Raw genomic sequence first — 20,133 nt, forward strand, 5'->3', positions numbered from 1 at the left:
AAGAAAGAAAGAGACAGAGATGCAGAGGCAGCTCCTTGGAAGAAACAAGAATGATTCATCACTTGCAGGTCACCTGTACGTGTAGATTAGTCTAAGCCATCAGTAAAAAGTTTCCTCCTACTCCCACCGGTACAGTGAAGTGACTCATCCACTGATGCAGGCAAATTTTCACAGCCTTTTTTGGCTGTTTGAAACAGTGAATAACTTCCCACACCACTACACACACGATCTCATTTACATTTAGAAGTCTCACATTATTGTAGAGTAAAACCAGCCTGTGTTATAAACATTGAGTATTATCAAATGTGCTAGTACTCAGGAGTGCTGCAAACATTGTTCGTCAGGTTTTGCGTTTAGCTGTTAAAAACAAAAGAACGTTTTTGTTCAACACCATAGTAATGAAAAATCCAATGTAGAAGAAGTGTAGACAGTAATGTGTAATGTGCATAGCGTTCATCCATTAGGATGGATAGACACCTCCTCCATGAGCTTATTGTGGTTTTGTTTTTAGCTGTAGTTATTGTAATTTATTTAATTATATGTTCCACAGAGCGATTAAAGCCCATCTCCTTGACATGCTCGCTAAACACCTTGTAAACCTCTGTTTTTTATGCATTTTTGAAAACTATTCTGAAAAATGTTTGTCAGACCAAATTTCAATGAGGCATTTTACCTCATTTTCAGTCCACGTTAAACCGTGATTCATGTTGTGAGCCATTAGCAAAACAAACATGCTTTTTACAAAATGAAGTTCCCATCATGCATTGCTATACAGATTGGTTGATTGGTCTGTTGGGTCAGAGAGTTTGTTGTTTTTGTGTGGAATCGAGTGCGATTGCCGTGCCCATATATGTCTAAATGGACCAAACCAAGGAAGAAAACGCACCAGGTCCCGAAACAAACGAGCCAGGTGTGAAAAGGTCAAAACACTATTAGAGGCCTGTGTATAAGAAAATGTTTAACATATTCAATCCAGAGTGATTGCTACCATGGTGGGCATCAGCTAGAATGCTGAGTTATTCCAGATTGGTAGACTACTAGTACTCAAGGACAAACATTCATTTTCCCCAGTCTGTGTGATTAGACATATCAACTTCCTAACTCAACCTCAGCAACTGAAATGGATTGAGAAGGTCTACAGTATGTTCAGAAGCATGGCATGCTCAAAATAGAACTTGTCAGAAGTCATTTGAAGGTGAACATTACACCTTATGCAGTACTTATAGTGTGTAGAAGGTGAACAAAATGTATTCTAAGTGGGTGGCAGCATGTGTGCAGCTATACCTTGTACACGAAGAGATCATCACAAAGCAGATTCTGGTTTCATCCTGAGAGCTGTAAACTTCCTTCTTTTTTTACTTTGTTTTAGTAAATATGATCTCTAACAAGAGTATATCAATCCATCCAGGATTTTGCAATTGTTTGATTGCGAATTTTCTGCAGAAATCCTGTATGGATTGGTACAGGTCTGAAGACACTAGTGAGAAAGTTTTAAGGCTTAAGGGTGGGTGTGAATGTAGGGTCAGAAAGTGTTTAAAATTTATAAGCCAATCCAACTCCCTGAGGAGGCGGAGCTCAAAGAATGGGCAAAACTGACGAATAAGCACTGTACTATGAATGAAATGTTGCCAAAAAAGTATCATGAAATTTAAACATGTATTTGTGTATTGCTCAAACATTCATCCATCCATTATGAAGACTTAACTCGCTTGAGATGTTCCAGACATTAAAGTGCACATTTTAGAGATAGAGTCTCCAGACATGCGTTCTCATTTAAGGTCACGTCTGCCCCCTCAGACTAAGAAGTTACTGCACCCAGGAGCCATTCAGAATAACAAGTTTCCCAAAGATTTTCCAAAAAAAATAAAAAATACAAAGGGTGCTGGAAAAGTTTGAGAATATCAGACTAAAACCAAATAAGGAAAGATATATTCCTGGCAGAAACAATCATATGTTCTTGGTTGCATGGTCAAGTGTATGTGACTATGATTGTTATTCTTCATCTGGGTTTTTGCCTACAGGAGGTTGGTGGTATGAGTATGTGTCGCAGAAAAGCGCTAACCCTGCTGAGCAGTGTGTTCGCAGTGTGTGGCCTGAGCCTGCTGGGTATAGCTGTTAGCACTGATTACTGGCTCTACCTAGAGGAGGGGGTCATCTTGCCTTTCAACCAGAGCACCAGCATCCACACGTATCTACATTCTGGCCTGTGGAGACTCTGCTTTCTGTCAGGTGAGGGAGTTCTTTTCTTTACATCTCATAAAATTTTTTAAAAACAGTAGTTAGCTGCGTATCGGAGTGTCAAAGCATGTGTTCAGAAAGTAGCACACTATAAGGTGAGACTCTGTATCAGTTTTCCTGTTATGGCATCATGACTCGAAGCCCTGTTCAGGGATTGCTTCAAGAATGGGTACAGTTTTGGCAGTGTTGGGGTGTGAGCTCATGAGCTTCTGATCATTAGGCCATATAAAATATATCATAATGAAATTGCAAGTAGAAGTCATCTATATGGATACTGTGGCTATATACAGTACCAAGATTAACACACACACGCACACAAACAAACACACACACACACACACACACACACACGCATATGGCATACTGTGAACAAATGGGTTTTATAGGTGAGCACTGGTACTACAATTATTTAACTGATCTCACACTCATAGGCTATAAGTGTAAGTGAACCATTATCTTTAGCTATTCATAAAAATTGTAAAAGAAAAAATAATTTTAAAAAACCAACACCACTGTGCTGGTTAACTGTATTCTCCATGTGATGACACTGTGAGTGCATTTTGAGCATCATGAACCTGCAAATCTCAATGTATTTTGAGTGTGAGTGTCAATGAGTCAGTGCTTTGACATCCTCATATGCTTGATCTCTCTCTCTCTCTCTCTCTTACTCTGTCATTTTTGATCTCTACTAGGAGAGGAGATGGGCCGCTGCTTCACCATAGAGTATCTTATGCCTATAAGCGTGCAACTCACCAGTGAATCTACAGTCAGTGTCCTGAGTAAGTGCCTTTCTATATTTCTAAACCCATCTACAGCATCCTGCCTGATGTATGGAAAATATCCTATGCTCTCAGCTCACGACATACAGTATTTATTAAGTGCATTCTGATTAGCCTAATTGATAGGTTACATTCAGGACCACCTGATATGAATGGGGCGAAACTCTCCCTCTCTTTCAAGAAAAATTAATAAGAAAATAATAAGCTTTAATTTGTGCCATCTACAGCATCTACAGCATTGCTTTTAACAACAGATTTCCCCCCTAGTTGTAGAGTCCATTGGGACTAATCTATTTAAACCTGTGTTGCTCTCACATCCTTTACACCATCATCATTAGCGTCATCTACATGTGAACTACAGGGTGACACAGTGCCAGAGTGGGTAGCATTGCTGCCTCACAGCTCCAGTTTACTGTGTTCCTGGGCTTGGGTTACTGTCTGTGCAAAGTGTCACATGTTCTCCGTATTTGCATGGGTTTTTTTCAGGTTCTCTGGTTTCCTACCATCTCCCAAAATCATGCAGGTACACAGATTGGCTAAGCTTGCTCCTTAGTTTATTTTCCCAGAATACCTCAGGAGGAGAAACAAGTAAATAGATTAAGCAAACATCATCCAATTAAAGTACACATTACACAGGGTACACATGACACATGATAAAACGTCGGGGTTACGCACGTAAACCTTTTCCCTGAGAAGGGAATGTTGCGTTAGCTGAACGTGGTGGGAAGCACCCTCATGTGACCGATATCTGAAGCTTGTGAAACATCATACCTAATTTTATAGGCCTGCCTTGATCAGGTGACGTGGCAATTAAGTGCGTCGCGTAATATATAAACGACACCTGTGAACCATGCCTTCAGCCTCTATTATCTGAAGCGAAGACGCAATTCACAGGCATGCCCCAGTATGACAAAACTACGCAACGTCTCGTTCCCTTCTCAGGGAACAGGGTTACATGCACCCAGACGTTCCCTTACAAAGGGAACTTTACGTTGCATTAACTGAACAGTATGGGAACGAGAATACCCACTCCATCATGCTGAGGGTACGGCCTGTTCAAAAAGACCCGAGCCCGAGGGTCACTGCAAGACACCCGAGCCTGGGCCGGAATGTATATCCAGGCTGTAAAATCAAAAGAATGTGTGAGGTATAGACCACCCCGCAGCAGCACACACATCCTGTAAGGATACCCCTTTGGACAAAGCCTTCAAGGAGGCGACCCCCCTAGTGGAATGAGCCATTATGTCCAGAGGCGTAGCGAGACTGCGCACCTCATAAGTGATAGAGATAGCTTCCACTATCCAATTAGAGATGTGTTGTTTCCACACAGCATCATCTCTGCTGTCACCGCCAAAGCCGACCAGCAGCTGCTCTGACTTATACCACTGGCCAGAGCGGTGGACTTAAGTACACAGAGCCCATACTGCACATTCGGTGCAATTTCTCTTGTTCCGGTATGAGGAACAGAGGAGGGCAGAAAGCCTGCAACATTACTGGCTGGGCAGCAGATTCAGGCACTTTAGGAATATAACCTGGCTTGGGATACAGGAAGGCCTTGGCTAATCCAGGGGTAAAGTCAAGGCAGGAAGGGGCAACAGAGAGCTTGTAGATCTCCTACTTGCTTGAGAGATGTCAGGGCCAGCAGAAGAGCTACCTTTAGAGTCAGAAGCTTCTCAGAGACTGACACTAAGGGCTCAAATTCAGCACCTGATAGACCTTCCAGGACCACAGAAAGGTTCCAGGAAGGTTTGTGTGGTCTGCAGATGTGCCTCAGCTGCTTAACACCACCCATATCCCTCGAAGTTAGAGGATGTTGCCCCACAGATGCTCCATCAATAGGAGCGTGGCTAACCAAAATGGTGGCCACATAGACCCTGATTGTAGGAGGAGCCAACCATGCTGACAACTGTCCTTGTACAAACTCCAGGACTGTAGCTATTGCACAGTTCGCTGGGTCTAGCTGACGTTCCTCACAACATGAGACCAAAAGTTGCCACTTAAGCGCATATAATTTCGCTGTGGATGGTGTTCTAGCATTCTACATGGTCTCTACAACCTCAGTTGTGAGACCAGAATCTATGAGCTGGTGCCGCTCAGGGGCCAGACCCACAGTTTCCATAGTTCTGGCCAAGGGTGATAAATCAGCCCTCTGGCTTAAGACAGTAGATCCCTGCAGATGGGAATCTCTGAAGGAGTGCCGTCTAGCAGGGATATTATCTCTGAGAACCATATTCGAGCTGGCCAATAAGGTGCTACTGGCAGCAGACGTAGACGGTCTTGGCTAATTCTCGCTAGAACTTGTGGGAGCAGAGCAATCGGGAGAAAAGCGTACAGATCTGACCTCGGCCACATGTGCACCATGGCGTCCAGCCCTAATTGTGTGGGAGAAGTGAAGGCGAACCACAGCGGGCAGCGTGTTGTCCCTTCACTCCCGCTTGGCCAAACCTCAGGCACATGGACTCCACCACTTGTGGATGGAGCCACCAATCCCTGGGCCTCAGCCCCTGCCTCAACATGATGTCTGTCGCCACATTCCAGTTGCCCAGAATGTACATTGCACTCACTGACAAAACTTTCCCTCTGCCCAGAGAAGAATAAGTTGCGTATTCCTGAACAGGGGGCGCGAACATAATCCTCTCTGGTGGTCAATGAGACCACCACTGTGTTGTCTGTAAACACATGGTGATCTCTCAATTGAGGAAGAAAGAATTCTAGTGCTAGAAATATGGCCCACATTTCTAGGCAATTTATATGCCACTCCAGATGAGGGCCACTCCAGAGACCTGTCTAAGACCGTGCCCCAGCCCGTGAGGGGGGTGTCTGTCATTGCTATCTTGCGCTAAGGAGACACCCCAGGAGTGTGACCCAAGGCTAGAAACTGGGGACACTCACAAATTCTCAGAGCATGCAGGCATCGCTGCGTGACACTGATTACTCTCAGAGGTTTCGTCCTTGGATGAAACCCCCAACTTCTCAGCCACCACTGAAATGGTCTCCTGTGCAATAGGCCCAATGGTATGACATTGGCTGCTGCTGCCATAAGCTCTAACAGTCTCCCATAGAGACTGGAGGGATGCCAAGATCCAGCTTTATCTTGCTCAATGTTGACAGGATTGACCCTACGCATGTTGGGGATAGAAACGCCCTCATTGTAATAGAAACCTTATAACCCCTAGAAAAGTTGTCCACTGCGCTGGAGAAATCATACTTTTCTGAGGTTCAACCTGAACCCCAAGCTCTTCATGTGGGCGAAAACAACATCTCGATGTTGAACCGCCAGTTCCCTGGATCAAGCTAGAATTAACCAGTCGTCCAGGTAGTTTAGTACATGGATGCCCTGGAGTCACAATGGAGCCACAATGACATCCATGTACTTTGTGAAGGTGCGAGGGGATAAAGCAAGGCCGAAGGGAAGAACCCGATCTTGGTATATATTACAAACATGCAGTCTCGCTGAAGATAATAAGGCTGAAGGCGCGGTTCACAGGTGTCGTTTATATATCACATGGCGTACTTAATTGCCACGTCACCTGATCACGGCAGGCCTATAAAATTAGGCATGATGTTACACAAGCTTCAGATACCGGTCACGCGCGAGGCCGCTTCCCACAGTGTTGCCACAGTGTTCCCACAGGGTTCAGCTAACGCAACATGAAGTTCCCTCTGAAAGGGAACGATAAGTTTTATGTGGTTTGAACAAAAGAGCAGGCTAATAGACTAACACAGCTTTGCTGTTTAACATGAGATGTGGCATAATTATGGACTTGGCATCATAAAATTAAAAAGCATGAATGTTGATTTGCTGTCTTTCATGCCTATATAAAGATAAACCTCTGTACTATAAGTCTCTACCCCAATGGTTTCATAATAGTAACAGGAAGCTACTAATTGGCATTACAGCTTGTTTGACCAGATACTTAACATGAGTATAACATATAATTTTTTTAAAATTATTATTATTTATTTATTTTTAAATCGTGTATGTTAGAGAAAAAGTTATGTATGGGATTTTACAGGCAGAAACTATTTGGTAGTGCAAACATGAGTAGCAGTTTGTTATGTAGATAGTGCTCTCTTGTGGTGGGAATTATAGAAACCTGTACCTCTTCTGCAGCTTGCGAAATGTGAAAAAATAAGCACACCCCATGAAAATTATTGGCTTTTTTGACATTTTTGGACAAGCAAGCATTTGATCCTCTTTGAAACTGTGCCTGTTAATAAAGTTTATACACGCTATCAATTGACACATAAAATGGGCATTTTGTAGTAATTTTCACAATTTAAATTAACAAAAAAACATCAGTCACATGGAAAAAGTAAGTACACCCTACATTTATCACACCTTCAGATCCATAAAATTAGAATCAGGTGTTCAAGATTGTGTGCCAGTGATTAGAACCTGCTTAGGGAGTGCAGGTGGAACCTGTCTTATTTATACCCCTCTCATATCTAGTATGAGACATGGTGACATGGTATATTTTGTGTAGAAAGTGTTTCAAACTCAGCACGATGGGAACCAAGGCAGTGGAATCCCACATTTTGGTATTGTAAAGGTGGTCTTAAATTTCATTCCGAGTGGTCTTAAAAAGTCTTAAATCTAACTTAACTTAAGCTATAGGAACCCTGTTCCATTTAGGTGTAAGTTTGTTCTATAGCAACACTTTCCTTATACAGAGATGATTCGCACAGCCACCCCCTTCCCCCTGGTCAGCCTCTTCTTCATGTTCATCGGCTTTGTGCTCAGTAACATCGGACACATTCGCCCTCACCACACAGTACTGGCCTTCGCTTCTGGAATCTTCTTCATCCTCTCAGGTACTATTTGCTTTGCTATTACTCGGTCTTCTCCATATTGTTCTCCTATAACATTTTTTCTGTCTCTCTGTCAGGCCTTTCTCTGGTGGTGGGTCTTGTTCTTTACATCTCCAGCATCAATGATGAGATGTTGAACAGAAGTAAAAGTAATGAGGCCTATTTCAGCTACAGATACGGCTGGTCCTTTGCCTTTGCCGCTATCTCCTTCCTACTGACAAAGGTACATGTCTGCATTATTACTGTGCTCTTTGCATTTCCTAGCCGAATTTCCAATGATTGGAATTAAAAATGTTCTGAGCAAAGCTCCATAGTGAAAGCAAGGTTATTTAATTTCATACGCATTCCATGGTTTAAGCTGCATAATGGAGCTAAATAAATGAAGATAAACGTTTGTCATCATGGATGCTGTACTGTTATGTTCATGTATTGTTAACACATTATTTCTAATGACTTAGAAATGACTTAGATTTTTTGCAGCCAGGGACTCTCACAGCGTAGAATAAAATTCACATATGATCTTAGAATTTATTTCCTTTGTAAATTAAATCTAACAAAGCATTAGGGAAATTTGTACCATCATATTTATTCCTGAATAAATAAAGGTTTTTACTCCTGAATGTTCCACCCACAGGACCCAAACCAGTTACATTGTGTTGAAGAGCTGATTTAAAACATTTTAATTTCTATATACACTATATGCCCAAAAGTGTGCGGACACCTGATCATCCCAAAACCATGGCCGCTGATACCGAGTTGGTCCCCTTTTGCTGTTATAATAACCTCCAATCTTCTGGGAGGGCTTTCCACTAGATTACGCAATATGGCTGTGGGGATTTGTGCTCATTCAGCTCTCAGATCATTCGGGAAATCGGCCACTTATGTCAAGTGAGAAGGCCTGACTTGTTTGACTTTATAGTGCATACTTTATAGCGCAAATTCTCATGATTTTTAATCCCACTATTCGACCTCATCCACAACAGGATGGGCTCCCTTTTGAGTTTGGTTCCTTCTCAAGGTCTCTTCCTCATGTCCTCACAGGGAGTTTGTCACCTCTGCCTTGCTCATTAGGGATCTATTTCTGTATATGGATTTCTGTAAACCTGCATTGTGACAATATCTATTGCTAAAAGCACTATACAAATCAAATTGAATCAAATTAAATCACTATAAAACCTTTCAGCTTAAGCAGAAGTTAGGTATAGATACTAAAATGATATAACTACAAACTAATGATCTATCATTTAATACATTCATATGATAATTGAATACTGTAATAAAATACTGATATTAAAGTACAGTTTAAGTTCCCTCAGCAAAGGTTTAAAGAAAATAACACAGAGTAAAAAAAAATGTAACTGGGGTATGCTTATACGGTAAAAGAAACCTGTTCTACCTGTTTGTGCTTTTCTGTTCAGAGTGCCGGCGTCATGTCGGTCTATCTGTTCACTAAGCGCTACACGGCCGAGGAGTTGTACAGGCCTCATACAAGCTTCTACCGGCAGCGTTTCAGCAACTGCTCCGAGCACTCGACTCAGTTTCTGCAGCGCCACCACAGTCCCTCAGACATCTCCAGTGAGGCCTCACTCCAAATGTACAGCAGCTACCCAGCCCTGCTCAAGAGCCCTAAGTATCAAGAAGTCTCCTCTTCACTCTGCTAAACGCAGACAGATGGACGGATGTGAAGGTGGACAGGGAGATAGACAGGGAGATAAATGGCTGGGTGTGTGGGTGTAAATTGGGTGTACGGGTGGGTGGGTGGGTTGGTGTATGGGTGTATTGGTGGGTGGGTGTATTTTGGTGTATGGGTGTATTGGTGGGTTGTATGGAAGTCATTTAGGAGAGGAATTTTCTTTGTAAAATAACGTGGAGACACGAGAAAGGTCCACAGACAGGTTTTTAAACTATTTGACTCTAGGGGTTGATATGTTGATTTCATAATGATGTCGGAACCTGAACTCTTGTTCACCAGCAGGGGGCAGAAAAGTGTTACTGCTGACCTGCTCTTGGTGGCAAAATTCCTAACCAACCACAAAGACCGGTTGTAATTATAACTGATTATTTAACAGTATACAGTGTACACATTTATGTTTTTATACAACACTATAGATAAAAAGCACAAGTTATTTACATTGTTATTATATTACTATGTACCTGACACCCCAACCTGTAGATGGTAATGAGTAACAGCTGCAGTGTACAGTATGGCGTCTGGAATTCACTTCCCCAGTTCCATCTGCTCACCTTCATAATGAGTTTCTGTGAAAAATCTGTTAAATTGCACTGTGTGTAATTTTAAGAGCAGGGAAAGGGCATCAAAAAGAACAACAGACATGTAATATCTTAAAAATGAGTAGGGAAACAAGGTAATCCTGGGCCTTTATCCTTTAGTAAAGCTGTGTGTAAATATTTTCATAGGCTACACCAAACTAAAATTCCCATTAGATGTCCAAAGTTCCATCCATCCATCCATCTTCTATACCGCTTATCCTTCCGTCAGGGTCACGGAGAAACCTGGAGCCTATCCCAAGGAGCATCGGGCACAAGGCGGGGTACACCCTGGACAGGATGCCAATCCCTCGCAGGGCACATTCACATACACATTCATACACTACAGACACTTTGGACATGCCAATCAGCCTACCATGCATGTCTTTGGACTGGGGGAGGAAACTATATATATATATATATATATATGTGTGTGTGTGTGTATATATATGTGTGTGTATATATATATATATATATATATATGTGTGTATATATATATGTGTATATATATATGTATATGTGTGTGTGTGTGTGTTCAATTGGAATAAATAAGCTATTTAAACTCAACAAAGATAATGCTCATATAAAATTGTAGTAACTTATCACCATTTATATGATTTGAAGCCAGTTGGGGTTTACATTAGTAAGGGTCCTTATTCATAAATGTAAACAAACTCATGAGCTCTTGTATGATACGTGCTTTTTTCTGAAAAAGTTTTGTTGTTTTTTTTAAATACGGCAAATGATTCTACAAAAGATGTGAGTAAATTTGTTTGTATCCATCTTGATAAAAGAGGCCCACTGTGGGTGAGCTCAAAGCTGGCTGAGTGAGGGTCAGGGTTTTTAATTTGTTTGTTTGTGTTTTTTTCAGTGCTGTATGAAATCGATTCTCTAATGTGATACATTTAGTCATTATTAAAAACAGGCAAATATTAAACAGAGAAAAATAGTGACAGCAACTGATGTTTTCGGTGTTCACAAATTCAGATATTTGAGCAGTCAAATTCAATTTAAAAACTATGTTAATTATCCGGGCTCCCCAGGGATCGGCAGTCAAGCCTGGAACAAAGTGAACTAATATCAGTGTCCCTCATTCCACACTGAAATAAAACTACTCTGAACTTCAGGGAAACGAATTCAAAACAAATGCAGACGTGTCCTTTTCAAAGTCATACATTTAAACACTATGAATTTAGCCTCATTTTTGCATCTATAGCTTTTTATAGATGATTATTTCTATTCATATCCATATGTGACTTGGTTTAGTAAACATTTATAAACATCAGAAAGTGTACTTTGTACAATAGTTTTGGAAATTGATTTTCACACTGTCTGAATCGGTTTCGATTTTATTCTAGAGCAACTTTCCTTTCCTGTTGACTGTGCAAAATTAATGTTTTCACGCAATCAGATTCAGGGTTAAAGATTTATGAATGTTTTATGGTAATGACCAATAGCTTTTACAGTCATATAAAAATTAATGTACAGCTTCACAAGGCAGCTGAAGATAATATTCCACCCTGGGCTAGAGCTCTTATTTTACAAATACATATAAAGTAACATTTAATAATAATAATAAGAAACATCATCATCATAATAATTCTGAATCACGACATGACGGCAATATAAAGCTGCCAAAAGGAGTTTCCCAAACCATAGCTGTTGTGATTTATATGCAGTAACTCATACACAAAGAAGACAACTGTTTACAGTATTTACACATAACTTAAGTCCATAGTATCAGCAATTACATGTTGAACATTTCACAGAGAAAATAAATATAAAAAGATATTCACTTGTGTTTGTAAAGGGAACATAAAGGCAAGCAAAATGTTAGCTTTTAACAGAGATAAACATTCACGACACATCAATACATTGTCAAACCTCTACATCAAGCGTCTCAGAGTAAGGAACTGATCTAGGATCACTCTTGTCCATATAGTCATAAGCAAGAGTGAAGACTGATCCCAGATCAGCACTTGTACACTGAGTAGAGTGATACATGTGGCTCAAGGCCCCCGGGGGTGAAAACAATAGAAAACTCCATAAAACAGACATCTGTGTTACATTATTGTCTTAATAACTTCAGTCACACATTTCCGTAATGCAGGTCTTGGCCCTGTGGTCTCTCTTAACCCTCATTTCTAACGACTAAACACAAAGTTTAAATTCACTGGCACCAGCCCATTTACAAAGAAAGCTAAAAGGATGCAAAAACATACCTGTATTTTCTCTAGTACTCTGTCAACAAATTAAAGAAATCAGTCCAGCTGACTTAACACGGCCACATAGTGTTCAACTGCATTCCCACATTTATATTTGAAACATTTCAAGCTTTATATGCTGTTTCTCTTGAACTAATTGCACAGACAGAAACTCGTTCAGCACCATAGTGAGATAATAGTCTATGTCATTTAGAGCTGCAATGAAATGGCAATGTAGAATATAATGTGTGGATGATTGGAGTACGCTATAGCTCTCATTGGTCATTAAAGAAATACCTTACGCTAAGAGCTTAAATTTACTTGATGATAAATATATCAGCTACTGGGCGCCAGTTCATTTCCGTAATCCTAACTGGCTCCAGCTTTCCGTTCTTACTCATCACATGAGCAAAGTGTTGCTTTAGTGACTGGGGAGAGAATGAGGTCCGAACACACCGGAATTTCGTGGTCGAATCCCGTCGATCCGTAATCCTCTGTACTCTGTGTGCGCACGCTGACCTCCATGCAAGCGCAGGGTAAACAACAGCGGCAGCGTTTTGCTCTGATACATGGAGGGAAAACAGACCGAAATAAGGGATGATGAGTTTAAATTGAGGCGAATCGGCCTCCATGACAAAGTCCTACGTTGATGATGTCACAAGGCCTCACGTATGGCAATGAGACACTCATCACTTTTTGTTGGCGATGCGGCGTTTCCTGGTAGCCAGCATGTCGTAGAAGGGATCCCTGCTGATGCTGGCTCTGAGGAAACAGATGAAAAGGGAAGCCATCAATTATGGGCAAAGAGGGAGGGGAAGCAGAGACTTCAGCATCTTTGATATGGAAATGCAAGCACATTTCTACAAACCCCTACTTTAACTAGAGAGCAAGAGAGAAAGGTTTGTTCAGTGACCTAGTTAGGTTACTATGGTTTCTGAAGTTAACCCACCGCCCCTCTGATTGCTCGGAGTTGGAATCAATTCAGCTGAGGAAGTGTGCTTTTTTTGCTCTGGTGTTAAACAGTAAGCACCCTGATGCACTCCAACTGGCCTGAACAGCAGAGAAGTGCCCTACAAAGAGCGCTCCAGTTTTCACGGCCCAAAAATCCTGTTAGGATGAGCTACTCCTCTGCTAAGCAGAAAATAATGCACTGAACTTCATTAGCATTAGAAGATAGATTAGCTGAAATGGATGGCATGTGAGAGCTGGGTCTACTGGTGTTCTGGATCTCTCTGTCTCTCCACCACAGTGCTATATGCACTGACTAATCCCCTCACTGATTCTGGCAGGAAAAACCCATGACAAGTATGGTACAGTGGGGGGTACTGTGTGAGGCAAGACTGCATTCTGTCCCCCCAGCCAAAAAACCAAAAACCAGCCTGGTCACATGCATATGCAATCCCTTCACTGTGTCAGTCACACTTTAACTGACACTAGGAACATTAATATAAATGGCTAATTTATATTACAGTATATCCATTTTAAAGGCAGGAAACTGGTGGTCATGTTACAGGGGTTCTTACTTTATAGATTTGATCCACTCCTCTTTCTCCTCTGGTGTGGGGGCCGATATCCTGTAGACCACATGGTTCCCTTCCACCACCCGGCCATCGGCCTCAGTCTTACACGCTTTGATCACCTGACCCTTGTGGCTGGGGTTGTAGAGTTCAAAACAGTTCTGGGTAGGAAAGAAAAGTGTTCAGTTGTAGGTATTACAGGCGTTACATGTACTGCAAGAATCAAAGACTGTTTTCACACTCAAGTACCCATGACACATTTACGTCTCATTTTAGACCTCTAAACAGGTCATTCGGTTTTTCCAGACATTGCAATTTTACATCTCAACATTTTTTTCTAAATTGATAGCAATATCAAATAAATCAAAAAGCAAACAATAAAAATTCACATCTGTTGGTATCTGTCTAGGGCAAATCTAGGGTTATTACGTGACACTCACCGGCTTCCTGGGCTCATCCACCTCTCTGATACTGAGGTTCTCCAGAGGGATGATTCCCCGTGGCTCTTTGTCCTGTGACACATACAGACCACAATACACACCAAACCAAAGCTTTTATTAGAACTGATTCCAGAAATTGACCACTTTTGACATTGAGAAAAGTAACATTGAACAAACACATACTGTAAAGGAAACCTACGAACCGTTGTGTACTCAAAGTAGTACAGGCAGTTGTCGGTTAAAATGAACCACCTCCTTTTCCAGGTTTTCACTCTTCCTCCTGCGGGGGGGGGGGGCGCGCACAGGACAGTGACATAACTAACCACAGTCAAATATACTGGACATACCTGTGCTGAGACAGGAACAAACTGATCTGTGATTGGCCAGCATCAGTGGACCATAACAAGGCAAATATTTTTATAACTGTCGTTTACATAATGCTTGAGTGTATCCCAAGTCCCAGTGCAATAAAACACATATTTAGGTAGAAATTAAGTTTGATTTTACATTGTTAACTGTCCAATTATATCTACAAAATAAAGAGTTTTCATTTCCAATGTAATTATGTGTGTGTGTGTGTGTGTGTGTGTGTGTGTTACTATTTAAATCTAGAACAGTTGTGTTCAGTCATGACTGAAATTTCCTGAACAACTTCTCTGACTTGTACTACTGACAATTTGGTCACAAGAGCAGACTTAATGAGTATGTCCTTTATAAAGTAAAACACTTTTGGTCCTCAAGTAAAAAGTTTTACAGTACGTGCTTAAAATATTTCTACATTATGCAGCAGTACACCATCCTGTGCAAGAATACACATCTCGGAGTACAGTACATTTCATTTGAACCCCTGGCCACAGAAACAAATCTAGAAATGTTCCTCAGCAGTTTTTCTGTGCTGAATGCTTTTCATTCAGGTCAGAGATGTTAAAACCAGAAGGAACTACTCTTGGTGCTGGTGTGAAGAGGAAAATACATATAGATATACAATTCAAATATATGATGTGGTGAGGTGGTAGGTGTGGAACATTCACCATTAGTAGAAAGAGTCGGGAAACTGTAGGACGTTAACTAGGCAGGAGCTTCAGGCATGGTTTGGGCTGTTAAAATTGCAGGTTTTAATGTTGATGAAAAATATGAAACCAAGATAAATCATGTCTGATCTTTTCCCACTGTAAATGTGACAAAGCAAGCAAATGAAAAACAAACAGAAATGTTTTCATAAAGAAAAGAAAAAAACGTACAATAACCTGGTTGCGTAAGTGTGCACACCCTTTTATAATGGGGCATGTGGATGTGTTCACAAATGAACCAATCACACTCAAACTCCTGTTCAAAAGTAATTATCATACAGCTACCGTGAGTGAAATTATTCTGATTAACCCCAAATAAAGATCAGCTGTTTCTGCAAAGCGTTTACAACAGCATGTATGGTATCTCATTATTGAAAGCTAACGATCAGGAGAGGGGGTACAAGAGAATTTCCAGAACATTAGATCTGCCATGGAACACCGTGAAGGCCAACATCAACAAGTGGAGAAAATGGGGCACCACAGTGACGTTACCAAGAACGTTCCCATGAAAACTGACGAAAGGACAACACAAAAACTTATCAGGAAGGCTGCTAAGAGACCTACGCGTAGAGCTGCAGGAATATCTGGTCACAAAGACCCAAAAACTGTCACGAGTATGAAAGAGGTCCATAGAAATGGAACAGCGGGCAGTGTTGTGTGCTCAGGCGTTCAGATGAAATGGGGGGGGAGAAGAAAAGAAATGGTCTGAACACGTCAGCACTACAGGTCAGGGCGAAGGAACCCTGGAGCAAATGAATGAGGTTGTTCATGTAACTGAGGAAATCCTTTTAACACACACTGCACTTGGACGCACATTTATATCCATCTCCAACAATGTCCTAACTCCTTCAGTTTACAATGATGCTGTCTCTACTGGAAGGACAAATAAAAACAGCATCTGTTATGGCTGTTAACAATCATTAGTCATTGCCATGATTATGAAAGTACAGGGTGCCCCAAAAGGGGACGTCCACTTCTCGGATGGGCCGCATCACTTCCAGTCTTTTTGAATTTGTTAAAAGTTTGGCAGCAGTGTCGTGTGTGATGTGCTCGCCATGTTTCCCGTTAAAGTCCTTCGCAACCTTGCGACAGCTTCCCGATCCAGCCATGAGAATGATTTCAATACGTTCTTTTGTCAAAGGCATTCTTAACGGCTATCTGACAAAAATATATAGTATAAATATGAAATTTTTTTGGGAAACATTTAGCTTTTCGGACACCCTGTATAATATAACAGACACTTAGAGGTGTTTGTTTTTTTTAGTCAAGACATTTCTCAAGAAAATCTGCAAATGTGTACTGTGCAAGGATCAAGTTTCTTCCCCGATCATGTCTGTTATTCGACAATTATGTGAATAAATCCCTACATTTGTGCTCAGAAATGAGGCATTTGGTATTGCATTAGCCTGAGTCATGTGGAGAACCCTTGCTGAGTGTGTCATGATTCCTGGGAGTGTACAGAGCTTAATCTGTTACGGGAAAAGCAAACTGCAACGTTTTTCATAACATGTGTTGAGTTGCTAATAGTGACGACGGACGAAGTGGCAATGCAGCGTCGGGTGGAAGCAAATCCAAAAATGGTTGCGCATTAAAGGAATACAAACAATGTCAGCATGGCTAACACTGAAAGAAAGATCATGTGGACCTGTAAGCATGACGACCCTAAATACACCTGACTAGTTTCCATTCATTATTAGCAATGCTAGTGTTTTTTATTTTGTTGTTGTTGTTGGTTTTTTTGGTACTGTAGAAGTATTCCTTTAATGCATAAATGTTGATCTTTGTTATGGAGGTGAAGTTTCCCAGCACAGAGTTCAGGGATCTGGGAAGAGAAGATGCCTGAGGACTAATATGACACATTTAAGTAATACAGTAGTTAATGTTGGGTAATAGATGCTCACGTACGGGATTCGGCTGGTTCATTTACCCACAGGGCATGGAAACAGGGCAGGGAACTCAACATGTGAGGGATACTTCAGATTTATTTTCCAGGTGTGAGGCTAAAGGCTATATTTATACTTTAAGTGGCCTAAAAACTGACTTTTCCGAAGGTTACATATATAGACTCGATAACACACAAAACAATTCTTTACTGATTTACTAACAGGATATATGAAGCATTGCGTGCCTCACATCAGCAATGCGTCTTTTCTGTCTCGCATGTTAACGGGAATGAATTTCCATCCCCTAGGCAAATTAGGAATGTACATGAGTAACCAAGTACTCGGTTTGAGCCATCAGTATTTAAATACTAATATAACTATTCAGGTATTGTCTATTCCAGGGGTGTCTATACTTATCAGGAAAGGCCGGTGTGGGTGCAGGTTTTCATTCCAACCAAGCAGAAGCCACAGATATGAAGCTCATGGTAACAACCACTTTTATTTTACACCCAGAGCAGCTCTTGTACGGAGCATCATCATTTCCTGGTTTAGTAAGTAGAAGGAAGTTTCACGCCTGCTGTTACAGTTGAGCTACGGCCTGAAATACCGAGCTGACATTTAGTAAAGCTTTTGATGTATGTTTGATATTTATGCTCATTATTTTTCTTCATACTACAGTGCCGTTGAACCTGATTGGTCAGAAAGTTGTCATGAATTTTCTATAACGGTCGTTGTGACAGTAGTGTCAGCTGTAATTCAAATCTCAGGATTATATGAATGTACTTATTCCAATACGTTATTGTTTCTATAGTAAGAGGTGGACATAACCTAAGGCTAATAATAAATGAATCTAAAACTGACAACAAAGAAGGCCTTCTAATCACTGATATAGTGAAGAAGGAAACATTTATTTAAAAGTTATGTGGAGGGTAGTCTCCAGTGTGAGCACTTTGTTACAGTCTGACATCTGTTTTCTGCCACAGGAGAATCTTCATGACAGAGAATTTTACCTGGTCTTGTTCATTTTTAAGAGAGAGAAAAAGAGAGCGTGGTAAGGGAGGGACTGTTTACGGCTGTTATAACATAACCGTTAACAGGAACTAACTTGTCTCATGGATGTTCCGTGACATTAAGTGAAACCAGTTAAAAAGCATGATGTGTTGTTTAATAATAAAGCAAACTGCTGTGGTATGCTTCAGCATCGCACCGTGCCCATAACACCACTCCCCAAATATTACACTTGATTACAGCATGATAAAGATCCCCCAACCCTTTTCCCTCTCCTAGAGGTTAACCAAATACCCGTTCATTAACTCTTACGACTCTTATGGATAACACACCATTTCAATGTAAGATAGTTATCATCTAAATATTGCACATAATGTCATTTATGCATTTATTCTCCTGCAAAACGCTCACTAACTATGGATAAAGCTTTCAAATAAATAAATAAATAAATAAATAAATAAATAAATAAATAAGACTCCTGAGATACCAGTGATCCTGAACCCTTCTGCCCTCCAGACCTGACAGATCCATCCTGATACCCCACTTCTGGTTGGAGTTCTCATCACTTGGAAACTACTTGCTGCTGCTGAGGATGGCCTCATATGGACAGACTAAAGAACTAAACTTAGAAACCTTGAAGATGGCTTTGGACTGCAATTGATAAGAACAATTTTGCTACAATGGCTTACGACTACAATTACCATGATAGCTTTAGGACTGCAACTGCCAAGGACAGTTTTGCACTCAAGTCTCCATCAGTGAACAGTTGATAACAGTTGATAACAAAATAGACTTCATGTGAAAACTATAATGAATTTCCTAGTTACACAATTGCACTTTTTGACTATTTAGTACACAGTTATAGATGGGGATTATTTATAAATGCACTATCAGGTGTCGCCCAGATGAGGATGGGTTCCCTTTTGAGTCTGGTTCCTCTCAAGGTTTCTTTCTCATATCGTCTCAGGGAGTTTTTCCTTGCCACTTTTATCATTAGGGATATCCATCCATCCATTTTCTGTACCACTTATCCGACACAGGGTTGCTGGGAGCCTGGAGCCTATCCTAGGGAACTCTGGGCACAAGGTGGGGAACACCCTGGATGGGGTGCCAACCCATGGAAGGGCACAATCACACACACATTGGAGTTTAGAAACACACATTGGTGTTTAGAAACACCAATCAGCCTACAGCGCATGTTTTTGGACTAGGGGAGGAAACCGGAGTACCTGGGGGAAACCCCCAAAGCACAGGGAGAACATGCAAGCTCCGCACACACACACAGGGTGAAGGCGGGAATCGAACCCCCAACCCGGTAGGTGCAAGGCAAATGTGATAACCACTAAGCCAGAATTTATATATTTCTGTAAAGCTGCTTTGTGAAAATGTCCATTGTCAAAAGCGCTATACAAATCAGTCTGTACTTCTTCTGTGATTGTTGCGGCCAAAAATGCTTGATTTTGCTGTTGCTTTCTTTTTTTAATTTGTGAGTTTTTTGTAGCTTTTTTTCAGGAAACTAGTTGGCTAAATTGCTAATTGGCGAAATTGCAATATCGCAAAATTGTTTTGTATTGTCTTTCTCAGTGATTCTCAGTTTGTTGGTAAATAAAAAGTTTTAGCTGTATTCATGTTGGACGCACGTGAATCGAAGAGCTAAATCGTGGGGGGACTGACAAATAAAATCGAATTTAATTAATTGCTAAGTAGTGTGCGTGTATGTGTATAATATATATATGTACACACACACACACACACACACACACACACACACACACACATATATATATATATATATATATATATATATATAAACAAAATATCAAATGGTACTTCAACATTTATTTCTATGCTAAAATTGGCCCAGTTGTTAGTATGCTGGAGTGGGACTGTGCAATATTCTAAATTAGTTTTGTA

General features: G+C 40.9%; 2 protein-coding genes across 3 annotated transcripts in view; one reads left to right on the forward strand and one right to left on the reverse strand.

The window, feature by feature from the left end:
• The first annotated feature begins 1,891 nt into the window (after positions 1–1,891).
• cacng5b (calcium channel, voltage-dependent, gamma subunit 5b) lies at positions 1,892–9,501 on the forward strand. The gene is made up of 5 exons (XM_053653669.1): positions 1,892–2,229; positions 2,931–3,017; positions 7,692–7,832; positions 7,907–8,052; positions 9,248–9,501. Exons 1-5 carry the CDS (start codon positions 1,986–1,988, stop codon positions 9,488–9,490), a joined length of 861 nt encoding a protein of 286 aa, XP_053509644.1. The 5' UTR covers positions 1,892–1,985; the 3' UTR covers positions 9,491–9,501.
• Positions 9,502–12,772: 3,271 nt separating this feature from the next.
• The window catches only part of cyth3b (cytohesin 3b), a 45,120-nt gene continuing 37,759 nt past the window's right edge, over positions 12,773–20,133 (reverse strand). For both annotated transcript variants that reach the window (XM_053653689.1, XM_053653681.1), the window contains exons 10-13: positions 14,462–14,538; positions 14,259–14,330; positions 13,825–13,979; positions 12,773–13,063 (exon numbers count right to left, since the gene is read on the reverse strand). In XM_053653689.1, the coding sequence (XP_053509664.1) occupies positions 12,991–13,063; positions 13,825–13,979; positions 14,259–14,330; positions 14,462–14,538 (377 nt within the window). In that variant the 3' untranslated portion in view covers positions 12,773–12,990. The remainder of the gene's footprint in view (positions 13,064–13,824; positions 13,980–14,258; positions 14,331–14,461; positions 14,539–20,133) is intronic.

This window comes from Ictalurus furcatus, chromosome 2 (assembly GCF_023375685.1).
Source record: "Ictalurus furcatus strain D&B chromosome 2, Billie_1.0, whole genome shotgun sequence".
NCBI lineage: Eukaryota > Metazoa > Chordata > Actinopteri > Siluriformes > Ictaluridae > Ictalurus > Ictalurus furcatus.

What these genes read in the sequence shown, in the direction of transcription:
- cacng5b (XM_053653669.1), top strand. Translation starts at nt 1,986, where the DNA reads ATGATTGTTATTCTTCATCTGGGTTTTTGCCTACAGGAGGTTGGTGGT. An exon ending in GAGACTCTGCTTTCTGTCAG is followed by an intron (nt 2,230 to 2,930) that starts GTGAGGGAGTTC and finishes GATCTCTACTAG; the next exon opens with GAGAGGAGATGGGCCGCTGC. An exon ending in ATCTACAGTCAGTGTCCTGA is followed by an intron (nt 3,018 to 7,691) that starts GTAAGTGCCTTT and finishes TTCCTTATACAG; the next exon opens with AGATGATTCGCACAGCCACC.